Genomic DNA, 14,980 nt, shown 5'->3' on the forward strand with positions numbered 1-14,980 from the left:
AAATATATTCCTTCCCTAGGATGGGGGCTTTAATACATGTGCGTTCGTATAGCTTCGAAATATATTATTAAGTCTCACTTAATAAAATATATTTTATTTCATATGTCTAAAATACTTTACTTCCAAAATATAAATATTTTTCCCAAAAATATTATATTTTATTCCATGTAATTCCCAAAATAACACTTTTATCAAAATACGCATTAAAGAGTATTTTTCCGAAAATACGTAAGTTACGTTTGAAGTTTGGGAGGTAATAATAATACCGGTGTAACTTGAATATTTATTGCGTAGGCGTTAGTATTATTTTGGAACCGTTAATATTCAGTGTATTCCAGTAATATTATTTTTTACTCTAAAAATAATATTTATGTAGTTCACAAAATAATCATGAAATTCACACAAGTGCTATTATGAAAAATATATATATTCTAAATATATATTTTAGCAAGTTTTATTTGTGAAAATCCCACCTCCGACACTTAGAAGTTTTGTAATAAAATCGTGACGAAATTTACATTTTGAAAACAAGTTAAAAATATAGTTATAAACACTTGTCACCAAAATATATTTCCAAGTGTTTATATTTCTGTAAAAATTTCGCCAGAGTCTCCTCTGTAACTGGAGGTGGCCACGCTTTCAAGCGTATCATTTTCTTTTATAAATTCAATCAACAATGTTCCCAACATCAACAAACAATGTTTCAACATCAAACTAGTAAAAAATATACATAGATCGCAAACACATGAACTTGTGGATTATGTAAAAGTGTGTAGTAACCTTCCAATATTTTTAGTAGATCTTTCTATCTTTATAAATGAAATCGGTTTCTTGAGAATCTTATTTTTAAAGAAAGTGTAAGTTTACAACTTCTCGGTCAAAAGTTACGAACATATTTCTTTGGTAAAACCTTTTGTTACATAAGTGTCTACGCACTTGTTTGTTCACAAAAACACCTTTGTTTCAAGAAAGATCCGGCTTCTAAACATGATTTCATTTGACACTTGGTGATTAATAGCGTTGTAGTGAGGTCCTTGGCAATCCGTAAGCACCGAGCCTCCTTATACGTGATCCTTCACCTTTGTATGATAATAGATTGCCTTGATCAAAATTGAAAAGTGATGTTGGGTGTGTGTATGGTTTCGGTCGAAAGCAAGAGAAGGAGAGGAAGAGATGATTTTTTTTGAAGTGTGGTTGTTTATTTGAATGAGTGATCTTATGGTTTCTTATATAATCCATCCATGTTCATTATCCACTAGATAATATGTAGCCAAGATATTAAGCATATGTAAATAAAATAATCAAGAAACTTGTGGGGTGTCCCCACATGGGACCGAAATCGTTGGGGGGGGGGGTTAATGGGTTGGTTTTGAACTAAGTAGTTAGAGCTTAGTTAGTTAGTTGGTGTTTAAGATTAGTTGTTATGCGTGTTGTAATTTACAACGGGTGTTAGGGTATTCGGGGACCCTAGCCGGCTCAGAAAAAGAAAAACAATGTCTTTGACAATATTTTTATGTCCCGGGTAAAGTCCGGTTGTTCGGTTGGATACTAATCCGTTAAAGTGCTAAACAAAGTTTTAAAGTGTCTTTATTATTATTGTTAGTGACACAAAGAGTTCCCGACACTTTGGAAAGTGTCTAGTATTATTTCCCATGTTTTTGCACTTTACTAGTTAGCTTAAATGCTGAATTTTATATTAAAGTGCAGAATTTTGTGTTTAAAATACGTTTTAGGCACATCCGGTCACTATAACTATCACCTAGTGACGCAGTTCTACAACCCTCATTTCCCTACACACTCTACAGGTGTAGTAAACTATCTCTGGCTCATACAGGCCTTAGAGACAGTGTCTGCCTGATGCTGGCTATATCAGCATGTTTAATGGGTTATCCGTTCATTGTGCTACTGTGCTTTTGTGCATCAAGTTTGTCACTAACGTTCTGTATGTAAATAATGGAGTGACAGTTAATAAAGTATGATGCAAGTATGTGAATGTATCAGAATTCAAGTAGCAGTTTATCCACATTTGTAAGCAAGCACAGTAATTAAGCAGTAATTAAATATTAATTAAGTCGTACGAATACCTGATTTGGTGATGGTTGTCACAGAAAGTGTATATGTCACAAAATATCAACATCTCAACAAATTATCATCTTAGTGGCAGTATAGTAATTAAAGGTAAAAAAATTGGCTAATTGTTGAACTGTTTATAAGCGTCTACAGCATTTGCTATATATAGTAATATTATAATAATAATAATAATAATAATAGTAATAATAGTAATAATAATAATAATAATAATAATAATAATAATAATAATAATAATAATAGCGTGGCTTCAAAGCCTCACAAAACACAAAAAAAGGCCAAAAGGGCTTTTCGCCCAACCTCACCCACACGAAACTTATGTTTCACCCCCTCTCTGTTTCGCCCCCCTCTGTTTCTCCCCCTTTCTGTTTCGCCCCCTTGTGATAATTTGTGTATTGGTGAATCATACAATGAGGTTAATCCTCCATGCTTGACTTACATGGCAATCTACAATATTCTTGATGGACTTAGCTTAGGATTATTATTAGCTTAACAAGTGTTTAACCCACGTGTTGCGGGGGCGTGGGTCGTAAAATCTTGATAAGTAGTAAGCAAACAATGACCAAAACCTGGAAAACCATAAAAGAAAAATATGAACGCCACGTTACGTAAAACTATAACACGGACAAATGCGAACTTCGTAAAACATTTTATTTACTATTAGTAATATATGTTATTTTAATAAATTTAGAATTTAGAATGAACCTCTAATATTTATTTATGTAATATATTCTTAAAAAAATCATGTTTTTTTTTAGAACGGCAACAACACTTTATATATAAATATAAAGAGCAAGCAAGAAACTGGAAACAAGATTTGTTGGTAAAATTTAGTTACTTCTCCATTTAATATTTCAAACACTTTTCATATGATTTGTAGAGTTTCTCACTTACTTATAATAATTGTTAGTAGCCTCTGAATGGTCATTAAGAGGCTACCTCTTAATGGAACCATTAAGAATTTTACCAATGAGAAGGTAGAAGAATGTGACATGTGATGATTTACCATTTAGAGGTTACCTCTTAACCATTCAGACTCGAGGTTACCTCTTATTCATTCAGAGGTTTTAAACCATTAAGAGGTAGCATCTGAATGGTCATTAAGAGGCTACCAAACAGCCCCTAAATGTCACAAAATATCAACATCTCAACAAATTATCATCTTAGTGGCAGTATAGTAAATAAAGGCAAAAAATTGGCTAATTGCTGAACTGTTTATAAGCGTCTATGGCATTTGTTATATATAGTAATATAATAATAATCATAATAATAATAATAATAGTAATAGCGTGGCTTCAAAGCCATACGAAACACAAAAAAGGCCAAAAGGGCTTTTTGCCCAACCTCACCCACACGAGACTTATGTTTCACCCCCTCTCTATTTCGCCCCTTTCTGTTGTTTCGCCCCCTCTCTGTTTCGCCCCCTTGTGATGATTTGTGTATTGGTGAATCATACAATGAGGTTAATCCTCCATGCTTGACTTACATGGCAATCTACGATATTCTTGATGGACTTAGCTTAGGATTATTATTAGCTTAACAAGTATTTAACCCTCGCGTTGCAGGGGTGTGGGTCGTAAAATCATGATAAGTAGTAAGCAAACAACGACCAAAACCTGGAAAACCATAAAAGAAAAATACGAACGCCACGTTACGTAAAACTGTAACACAGACAAATGCGAACTTCGTAAAACATTTTATTTTCTATTAGTAATATATGTTTATTTTAATAAATTTAGAATTTAGAATGAACCTCTAATATTTATTTATGTAATATATTCTCAAAAAATTATTATGTTTTTTTTAATGACAACAACACTTTATATATAAGTATAAAGAGCCAGCAAGAGACTGGAAACAAAATTTGTTGGTAAAATTTAGTTACTTCTCCATTTGATATTTCCAACACCTTTCATATGATTTGTAGAATTTCTCACTTATAATAATGGTTATAGGGGAAAGTGTCACACCCTGGCTTTGCGGAAGCGTGGGTTAATTTGGTGTGACTTCTTAATACCATAGCTTAATCACAACCAAGCTATATGAATTTAAAACCATGCAGATCATCCATTGATTTAAGTTTTAAAATAAAAGTAACACAACATTGTTTTAAAATGCAGACACATGCATCGAGTTTACAACACTATAAAATAAAAACATTGTTCTTAAGACACAAACACAAACATAAAACAGACGTAGTTTAAGAACTGTGACTCGTCCAGGTAAAAGCCACAACTCCTAAACTTGGATGATCCCATAACTTCTAACGCAGCGTGAAAACGTAGGATACCGTGCCAAATCCTTAGTTCCCTGAAATACATGTAAGTTGGAAAAATCAACAAAAATGTTGAGCGAGTTCAAGTAGCAGTTTATCCACATTTGTAAGCAAGCATAGTAATTAAGCAGTAATTAAATATTAATTAAGTCGTACGAATACCTGATTTGGTGATGGTTGTCATAGAAAGTTTATATGTCACAAAATATCAACATCTCAACAAATTATCATCTTAGTGGCAGTATAGTAATTAAAGGTAAAAAAAATTGGCTAATTGTTGAACTGTTTATAAGCGTCTACAGCATTTGCTATATATAGTAATATAATAATAATAATAATAATAATAATAATAATAATAATAATAATAATAATAATAATAGTAATAGCGTGGCTTCAAAGCCTCACAAAACACAAAAAAAAGGCCAAAAGGGCTTTTCGCCCAACCTCACCCACACGAAACTTATGTTTCACCCCCTCTCTGTTTCGCCCCCCCTCTGTTTCTCCCCCTCTCTGTTTCGCCCCCTTGTGATGATTTGTGTATTGGTGAATCATACAATGAGGTTAATCCTCCATGCTTGACTTACATGGCAATCTACAATATTCTTGATGGACTTAGCTTAGGATTATTATTAGCTTAACAAGTGTTTAACCCACGTGTTGCGGGGGCGTGGGTCGTAAAATCATGATAAGTAGTAAGCAAACAACGACCAAAACCTGGAAAACCATAAAAGAAAAATATGAACGCCACGTTACGTAAAACTATAACACGGACAAATGCGAACTTCGTAAAACATTTTATTTACTATTAGTAATATATGTTATTTTAATAAATTTAGAATTTAGAATGAACCTCTAATATTTATTTATGTAATATATTCTTAAAAAAAATCATGTCTTTTTTTAGAACGGCAACAATACTTTATATATAAATATAAAGAGCAAGCAAGAAACTGGAAACAAGATTTGTTGGTAAAATTTAGTTACTTCTCCATTTAATATTTCAAACACTTTTCATATGATTTGTAGAGTTTCTCACTTACTTATAATAATTGTTATAGGGGAAAGTGTAAGGGGCTGTTTGGTAGCCTCTGAATGGTCATTAAGAGGCTACCTCTTAATGGAACCATTAAGAATTTTACCAATGAGAAGGTAGAAGAATGTGACATGTGATGATTTACCATTCAGAGGTTACCTCTTAACCATTCAGACTTGAGGTTACCTCTTATTCATTTAGAGGTTTTAAACCATTAAGAGGTAGCATCTGAATGGTCATTAAGAGGCTACCAAACAGCCCCTAAATGTCACAAAATATCAACATCTCAATAAATTATCATCTTAGTGGCAGTATAGTAAATAAAGGCAAAAAATTGGCTAATTGCTGAACTGTTTATAAGCGTCTACGACATTTGTTATATATAGTAATATATAGTAATATAATAATAATAATAATAATAATAATAATAATAATAATAATAATAATAATAATAATAATAATAATAATAATAATAATAATAATAATAGCGTGGCTTCAAGGCCGCACGAAACACAAAAAAGGCCAAAAGGGCTTTTCGCCCAACCTCACCCACACGAGACTTATGTTTCACCCCCTCTCTGTTTCGCCCCCTTCTGTTGTTTCGCCCCCTCTCTGTTTCGCCCCCTTGTGATGATTTGTGTATTGTGAATTATACAATGAGGCTAATCCTCCATGCTTGACTTACATGGCAATCTACGATATTCTTGATGGACTTAGCTTAGGATTATTATTAGCTTAACAAGTGTTTAACCCTCGCGTTGCGGGGGCGTGGGTCGTAAAATCATGATAAGTAGTAAGCAAACAACGACCAAAACCTGGAAAACCATAAAAGAAAAATACGAACGCCACGTTACGTAAAACTGTAACACAAACAAATGCGAACTTCGGAAAACATTTTATTTACTATTAGTAATATATGTTTTTTTAATAAATTTAGAATTTAGAATGAACCTCTAATATTTATTTATGTAATATATTCTTAAAAAATAATCATGTTTTTTTTTGAACGGCAACAACACTTTATGTATAAATATAAAGAGCCAGCAAGAAACTGGAAACAAAATTTGTTGGTAAAATTTAGTTAATTCTCCATTTGATATCTCCAACACTTTTTATATGATTTGTAGAGTTTTTCACTTACTTATAATAATTGTTACTACCTCTGTCCCACTAAAAGTGTCATATTTTGAATTTTCAAGGTCTTTATTTATAAACTTTGACCTTAAATAATTTTGTTTGTGTTAAATAATACTTGGTGAAAGTTATATGATTTGAGTGTGTTTTACAAGTGTTTTTATCGGGTTAATTTTCATCAAGTTTTATATAACACAAAAATATATAATTAAAGTCAAAGTTTATAAATAAAGACTTTGAAAATTTAAAATATAACACTTTTAATAGGACGGAGGGAGTATAGAGGAAAGTGTAAATGTCACAAAATATCAACATCTAAGCAAATTATCATCTTAGTGGCAGTATAGTAAATAAAGGCAAAAAATTGGCTAATTGCTGAACTGTTTATAAGCGTCTACGTATATAGTAATATAATAATAATAATAATAATAATGGTAATAGCGTGGCTTCAAAGCCACACGAAACACAAAAAAAAGGCCAAAAGGGCTTTTCGCCAAACCTCACCCACACGAAACTTATGTTTCGCCCCCCTCTCTGTTTCGGCCGTCTCTCTGTTCCTCCCCCTTGTGATGATTTGTTTATTGGTGAATCATACAATGAGGTTAATACTCCATGCTTGACTTACATGGCAATCTACGATATTCTTGATGGATTACCTTAGAATTATTATTATAACTATATAAATATATATATATATATATATATATATATATATATTTGAACATGGCCAAACTTATGATGATAATCGGTTATGATTATTCGTCATCAACTTAGGCTAACTTATCTATGATTCTAAGTCTCTCGTTGTTGATTCTAATGGGCTAACTAGGACCCATAAAATCACATACAACTTAGTGTCAAAACGAGTACTTAGATTAGATATACTTTTATGCTTACATACTTTTTGTACTTTAAATTCCAATCTGAATCTCGCATCTTAATTCCGATACTCACACACCTTCGTTTACCCCATGTAGGGTAACCTCGGTGTTTCCATCTTCCAAACTCTCCAACTCTTCACGGGATTAACAAAGGAAGCTTTGCAAAACCGTGAGTACACTCGAACGCCCTTTTTACGTTTTACACTTTTCGGGTGCAATATGTTTGACCTATTAAATGCACAAACACACTTGTACTTTATGCAAACACAAACAATCAATCATACATGCTTAAATACGTGATACTTGGTTTGCATTCTTGGGTTATGCTTATGTGATTCACTTGTCATTAACTTCGTACGAGCCTCCCCTTAACATGTATAGCGCTATAGGAGTAACGCACCGCCTGTAGTCTTGTGGTCATGTTAAGTTTATTTTTATGCGGTAATTAGAGGATTGACTTGTTAAATTGCATGCCATGATACATTAATCTAGTAAACTATTTTTGCCATGTGGATTTGTTAAACCGTTTTACGTACTTACGCTATATTTAACTTGTGTACTTGCCAATACCTTGTGTGTTGAACTATACTTTTAAACATGTTGCAGGTTGATGATGATGATCTTGATGAAATCTAGTAGGGACGACTTTAGAGACACATATCGAAATACTAGATTTTGTTATCGTATTATTGTTGAACTTTGTTGTACTTGAATTTCCAATGTTGTACTTTGATTTCTATGTTGTAATTGACAATTATTGTTATGAAATGAAATCGGTTTTGAATTAATATTGTCACAATAATGTTATAAAGTCTCGAGCAATCTCGTTTGTCTCACTTCGATGTTTCTGCCATCGGTTGGGGTGTGACAAATTGGTATCAGAGCCATAACTATAGGGAATTAGGTAGAATTGCCATGTTCGACCTAGTCTATAGTAAGTACCAAACTTTGACCATTCTTGATTCTTGTTAATATGTAATTCTTCCTATTTGCTTCTATCTGTTCTTTTGTTTGGGCAGTTCATGAGCCGAGCCGAGCCAGGGTAAGCTCGGGCTTGGCTCGATTATAAACCGAGCTGGAACCACATTATGGGAATCATAACTGTTAAGTGCCATTCCTTTTGTTTGGGCAGTTCGAGAGTACGGGTTGTCACAATATTCTGATCTAACAAGCATCGGTGGCTTGTTGCTGAAACCAATATTATGGGAATCATAATTATTAAGTGCCATTCCTTTTGATCTTTTGTGAAAACAAAGTACGTAAACTTTTTATAAGTAATACTTTAGACTCTGAATTAAGATACAACGAACAAATTGGGTCTCTTTGTGAGACGATCTTTGAATATTAAACTAATTGTGAAATCAAGTTTAATGTGCCCAAGCTCTAATACCAATTGTAGGATCCGATTCTTTGTATATTTAAGACATGAAGAACAAACAGTTTGTAAATTGTAACTCAAATAACGTAAACACACAAGCATGAAGTGATATCAAAACTGTTTTCTATTGAAATCTAAAGATTACAAATACATTACAATGATTATACAAACTCCCCCTCAGCCTGGTCACACACTTTGTTGTACGTACAAAAGGAATGAATGTGATAGTCAGATCTCTAACAGGTGAGATCTATTTATACATCTACGAAAGCTCTATTTGCAATCAGCTGACGTCACCCTGATAGTGATATTTAACATTCCTAACAAAAAAGATTCCACGGATGTTTTCAAACATCTGCAGAGATCTAACATCTGTTCTATTTCATGAAAAGTTTGTTCTAACCTAAGTACTATTACATTGAGAAACCTCTGTTCTTCACACTGTTGTTGGCTTGTAAGTTGTATCAAACATCTATTTGGCCACAACAGATGTTTGGTCTACATGATCAATGCTTTGCTTTCAACAGAGCTTTGGCCTTGAACAATGGTTTCTTGTTCTTCAACAGTGGCTCCAAGGCTTCAAACAGATCTTTGAATGTATTCAAATAGATGTTCTGATTAGTGATATAGATTCACTATCTTTGGGAGAAGAATGCTTCATCAACTGCTTATTTCTTGTTCAAAAGGTCATGTTTTGACTTTTGAATATCATCTATTCTTTTGTAGGTCCAACAAGGATTTCATTGCGTTTTAGAATCTGGAATGCAAAGAACATGATCATGCTAAAATAGAAGCATGATCATGTTGGCACAAAGGCATGACCATGTTAAAACATAAACATGACCATGTTAAAACCTGTTGCGTGTTTTAGAACCTGGGTTATAGTATGTTGTTCTATCCATTATATTTACGCATTTGGGTTTTCGATTTTTTTTCAACGTATAGCAATACTATGCTCGTTTTAAAGATAAAAAAACGCTTGTTTTTATGGTACAATTTTTATAAGAAAAATAATGTCTTATGAAAGCGTTATTAACGTTTTAAAAGCAAAAGGGGGGAGGGTTGGAGGAGAGAAACAACTATTGTATTGGATGGACTAGAATACCCTCAACTAACCCACGCGACTTCTTTTTTTTGTTTAATTCCACCCATTTAACCTTAACAATTTATTTTAAATCTAATGAATATAATTGCTTCCTAACCTTTCTATCAAAATAATCTTCCTCGTATATCCTAACCTTTTATAGTTTCTTTCTATCTTTTTTTTTTGAAAGGTGTGAATTATTCGCAAATGTCGGGAGGTCTAGCATACGTTGTCTTAACTGAATCCGCGCTAGAAAACCCCCTCACATAATAGATCCCTAATTTAAACCCCTTATAGTTTCTTTCTATCGCTTCATAATTTTCACATGTAAGTATGTAACACCCTCGATTTATGATTTTTTTGCATTAGATTAGTCTGAATATTTTAATCATGACTGAAGTACATTGGAAATATTCTTTTCTTTCCACAAATTTGATTTCGAGATACAAATTCAACTATACACACTTGTGAAATAAATTGCAACCTCCTAGATTCTTGGAGGATAATAAATCTTAAAGAATCACAGACATTGTCGAAAAATGAACACTTATTGCAAAGAACCCTTAATTAACATTGTGGAAGATCCTTTGGTGGAGGACGAACCGCTTGATCCTTTCCTGGCCCATCTTCTACCAAAAACGCGGTTTTCAATCCCCATCCAGTGTGCAACTCCAAATGACAGTGAAAAAACCAAACACCTAAACAAGAGTTTGTTACATGTTTAAAAACATAACATATGATGATTAGAATAATTGATATTGTTTAAGAGAAAGAGAAGATAAAATAGGTTGTGTTCTCATTAAAATGATTGATTTTTAAAACAAGTTGTATCAAGTAAACACTTTTATTTCTTTAACGCTTTTGAGTTTATATATATTAAATGCATTATATATACAAAAGCTATGCTATTTAATTAGTGGTTACTTGTGTGAATATACAGAAAATTTTTCAACTTATATATTAGCTAATAATATGATTGTATGTATGGTTTTTTATTTGTAGTAAGATTGGTACCTGGATTATCAGCCCTAAATCGAATGGCGGCCCAGCCGCCAGTAGGAACACCGATAGTGTTCCTCTCTGGAGGATCAACCAAGTTATACTTGGTTGGATCCTTTGATGGGTCGAAGTTGCCAATGCCCGTTCCAACCACAAAGAAATTGAAACCATGAAGGTGAAAAGGGTGCGATTCAACACTCAACAAGTTGGTATCTTGTATGACCAACTCTACGGTAGAATTGAAGGCGATTTTACTCAACCGTGTCCCCTTAGCAGTGAAAAGATTTGCTGTGAGGGGGGCACCAGTGTAGTTGAAGGCCTGGGGAGGATTATCAGGAAAGTCGGCTCTAAACACGCCTTTGACATCAAAGTAATGCGCTTGAAGAAGCGCGACTTGTGGCATTACAAATGTTATGTTGTTCAATGATGCCGAAAGCCGAGTACCGTTAATGCACGTGGGACAAACACTCTTTCCTAGTCCTATGGTGAAAAACAAGTGTCGATCAACTTTTAATGGAACGTTCACGGGAAAACTAGGGGTGTTTAGGCTCAGAAGCTTTTTGTTATAGCTTAAAGCGAATGCGGTATCATTTGGTAGTGGTAAATGCGGGAGTGTCGGGATGATGGTGGTGGGAACGTTTTTATATTGAAGAATTGCGGTGGCGGTTTTGTTGTCAACTGGAATGGGAACATCTTGGAATGGTCGAACTGCCATGAAGTAGCGCCCTGGAGCTTGGTTAGCCGACACGATGACATTCGTTGTTTGGCCTGGAGCGATTAGTATAGCGTTTGTGGTGAAGGGTTTGGTGTAAACTGCATCGATCTCCACCACTGTCATGTTGTGCCCGGCAATGGCAAAAAATAGCTCGTCGTTGAGGGCAGCGTTGACGATTCTCAAAAGGTACTTCTTTCCTTGTTCAACCTCCATTGCAAAAGTATCTGAAAAGCATAAACATGCCGAATTGTCAACCTGTTTAAATAAACAGATCAACCCACTAACTTGTTTAAGACCCGTTTAACGTAATTTTTTTACAACCCACCAACTTGATTCATACATTTACACACCTTGATTATTACCTGTCAACTCGTTTGACACTATTAGAAAGACAGGTTAAACGAGTTGTGTTTAGGTTACATGATTTTAAGTGTGTAGGTTAGGGTTGATGTTTTTTTAACACGAATCATGTTTAGATTCAATAATTCAACCTTTCAATTCGACATAATTGACACCCCTAAAAAACCCATATATAACAAGTGTTTACGTTTTTCGGAACACGGGAAAAGCGGGCCGGGTTTTCCATTGATCGTGTGAGCATCGGACATATTTGGAGGTAGGCCTAAAGCGTTGCCTTGCTTCTCAACCTCTTCAACATCGGCATGCCACCATTCACCTGCATAATACAAATAACTAAACTTTATACTATAACAAAGATATTAATAGATAAATATATATATGTAATTATATACTAAAGATATAGGACAACTCTCAAATGAGTTGGATAGTAAGTAAAAACGAGTAACTTGTTACTTTTTAGTCTTTTAAATAACTTATATTTCTAATGTGTTTGATCTATTTAGATGAATTATTTCTTACCAAACACAATAACTTGTTCTCCATCGGGTCGTGGGAATGGGAACAACGTCGTTTGTTTTGGTAAAATGACGATGGCCCCATACACCGTTGCTCTAAGCCATAAGATATGAGCATGCCACCACAATGTCCCTCTTTGGCCCGTGATAGTGAAATCATAAACATAGTTATTCCCGGGCCTAATTGGGCATTGTGTGATGTATGCTGGTCCATCCGCCCATCCATTTGCATATTGTTTCAAACCATGCCTAGAAACAACAACGAGTAAATATGATTATAAAAAATATATTGTATTATACATAATAATAGATCATTACTAATAAACGTTACCAATGAATAGACATATTGTATTGCGCGCGATTTGTGACATTGATAAGAACTCTGTCGCCTTCTCGTGCATAGACCGTTGGCCCGGGAAACATTCCATTCACAGTGACAATCGGTTTGGCGTGGCACAATCGGCTAACATTCGTCACTTGAACCTTTTTATCACATAAAAGAACACAAACACAATTATTTCCAAAGCACAAAAACACGGCAACAAAATAATCACAACACTAACAAAAATTCGTGACATGTACACTAGACGAGGATGTTTCAACGACAAAGTAAAAACAATGGACTTACGTTAAATTGATATTTCTTTGTGGCTGCCTTGACCTCAATAGAGAGCAATGAAACAAACATGAAAATGCAAACAACCAAACGATACTTCCACGAATCGAAAGCACGATTGGTAGACATTTTCGAGTTTTCTTTACAACTAATGATAAAAGAAAGATGAAGATACGAAATACAATAGTATATGTGGTATATATATACGTGTATTAGGTAGTGAGGTGAAGTGAGTAGGGTGTAAATCAAAGCTTTTAAGTTAAACATGTGAATAAAGCATGAAACTTGAAGGCTTCGGAAACCAATTACTCAACAGTTTAACAAACAAAAGAAAGTATTATTTTATTAGTTTTAATATAATGGAATTTATATATAATCTTTTAATTTATTATTTATGTAAAGAGTGTAATTTATTTATGAGTTTAATCTATTTTGGGGAATTTATCAAGTAAATTTGAAGATTTGTACATGAGAGGTACAGTAGGCCAACTTTTGTTCGGGTGCCTTCGTCAGCTTTACCGTTAAGGAAAAGGAATACAATGGAATAAGAATGAAATATACTTTATATAATTTAAGAACTAAATTATATAACTTAGTGCGTCAAATTTTTTATTTTTTTTCTTTTTCATTTATAAAAGATTTCATTAGCACCCTAACAAGCCGTTAGGGACATAGAAATAGAATTATAATAATAAAGAGTCAACTGATCCTAGGCTATAAATCAATCCAATTTAGCGACAAGAGAAAACAAAAACATAATTGATAATGTTGTAGTTCCTTCACGTCTTTAAATGAAAGAAAGATTCATTTGGCCGTTCCTGATGCGGCTGTGCTTGGGAACTTTTTTGGGTCCTTGACGTTGAGCAGATCGGGTTGCCGGATTTTGATGTGAGGTTAATGCAGGTTGGTTTTTGGTTGCATTGCATTGGGATCTAAGATTCATAGTAGTTGTCCATCATTATGAATAAAAACAATAATGTGAATAGAATTAAACGAGGTTTAGAAGTTTTTTTAATGATGATTTGGTAGTTGAAATGCAATCTTTATTAGACATAGTTTAATTATATATCTTGATTTCAAAAGACGCGCTTCATGCACATGCAATCATCTATGATTCCTTCATGACATGGGCTTTGGATGTGGCCATGGAGTTTGGAATTGATGGTGGTTCATTTTTAACTCAAGCTTGTAGTGTAAACAGCATATATTATCATGTTTATAAGGGTTTGATTTCTTTGCCACTGAGTGTGCCGGTTTCGGTTCCTGGGTTGCCACTGCTTGAAAGCTGGGAGACACCATCTTTTGTACACAATTATGGACCATACCCTGGTTGGTCTGAGATTGTGTTCAATCAGTTCGCTATATGTCCGTGGTATCTATGTATTTTTAAGCCAAATGATTGCGCCATCGCCACCGTGTCTGACAAACATCTCACGTTTTTGCTGCCTCTCACGTATGGCTTCTTGTATGGATCTCCGTATTTCAAAATGAAGCAAACTAGCAATAACCAGGGCGTTCCAACGTTTTCGTAGACCCTAAGCGGACCACGAAGGGAGGCCCCTTTGCATAACATACAAAGATTAATAAAAAAATTAGCTGCTAAAGTTAACCTACGAGTAATTAGCCCTAATTTTGCCCATAAATTCTCCTCCAAACCCGCGGACCCGACACCATGAGTGATTACCGTTAGTTATAGCTGATAACCTAGAAAATCGAAAGAGTAGGTTGCGATGGGAAGTGGGAACGATGACTGAGGCTCAATTTTAGGGATTTTAGACGCTAATTCGCTAAATTCGGATGAGGTCGAGTGGTCGATGGTTGCTATAGACTGTAGTTATGTCTGTGGTTTAATTTTGAAAGTGGGTCTTAAATGTGGGTCTTTTTCCTAAACAATTTTTATTT

General features: G+C 34.1%; 1 protein-coding gene across 1 annotated transcript; it reads right to left on the reverse strand.

The window, feature by feature from the left end:
* Positions 1-10,273: 10,273 nt before the first annotated feature.
* On the reverse strand, positions 10,274-13,245 carry LOC110911833 (laccase-11). The gene is made up of 6 exons (XM_022156483.2): positions 13,091-13,245; positions 12,794-12,945; positions 12,467-12,711; positions 12,135-12,263; positions 10,888-11,811; positions 10,274-10,571 (listed from the first exon to the last, which is right to left on the reverse strand). The coding sequence occupies exons 1-6, from the start codon at positions 13,205-13,207 to the stop codon at positions 10,441-10,443; spliced, it is 1,698 nt and encodes a 565-aa protein (XP_022012175.1). The 5' UTR covers positions 13,208-13,245; the 3' UTR covers positions 10,274-10,440.
* Positions 13,246-14,980: the final 1,735 nt, after the last annotated feature.

The sequence above is a fragment of the Helianthus annuus genome, chromosome 15, assembly GCF_002127325.2.
Source record: "Helianthus annuus cultivar XRQ/B chromosome 15, HanXRQr2.0-SUNRISE, whole genome shotgun sequence".
NCBI classification, from domain to species: domain Eukaryota; kingdom Viridiplantae; phylum Streptophyta; class Magnoliopsida; order Asterales; family Asteraceae; genus Helianthus; species Helianthus annuus.

What these genes read in the sequence shown, in the direction of transcription:
- LOC110911833 (XM_022156483.2), bottom strand. Translation starts at nt 13,207, where the DNA reads ATGTCTACCAATCGTGCTTTCGATTCGTGGAAGTATCGTTTGGTTGTT. An exon ending in TTTCCCGTGTTCCGAAAAAC is followed by an intron (nt 11,812 to 12,134) that starts GTAAACACTTGT and finishes TATGCTTTTCAG; the next exon opens with ATACTTTTGCAATGGAGGTT. An exon ending in ATTTAGGGCTGATAATCCAG is followed by an intron (nt 10,572 to 10,887) that starts GTACCAATCTTA and finishes ACTCTTGTTTAG; the next exon opens with GTGTTTGGTTTTTTCACTGT.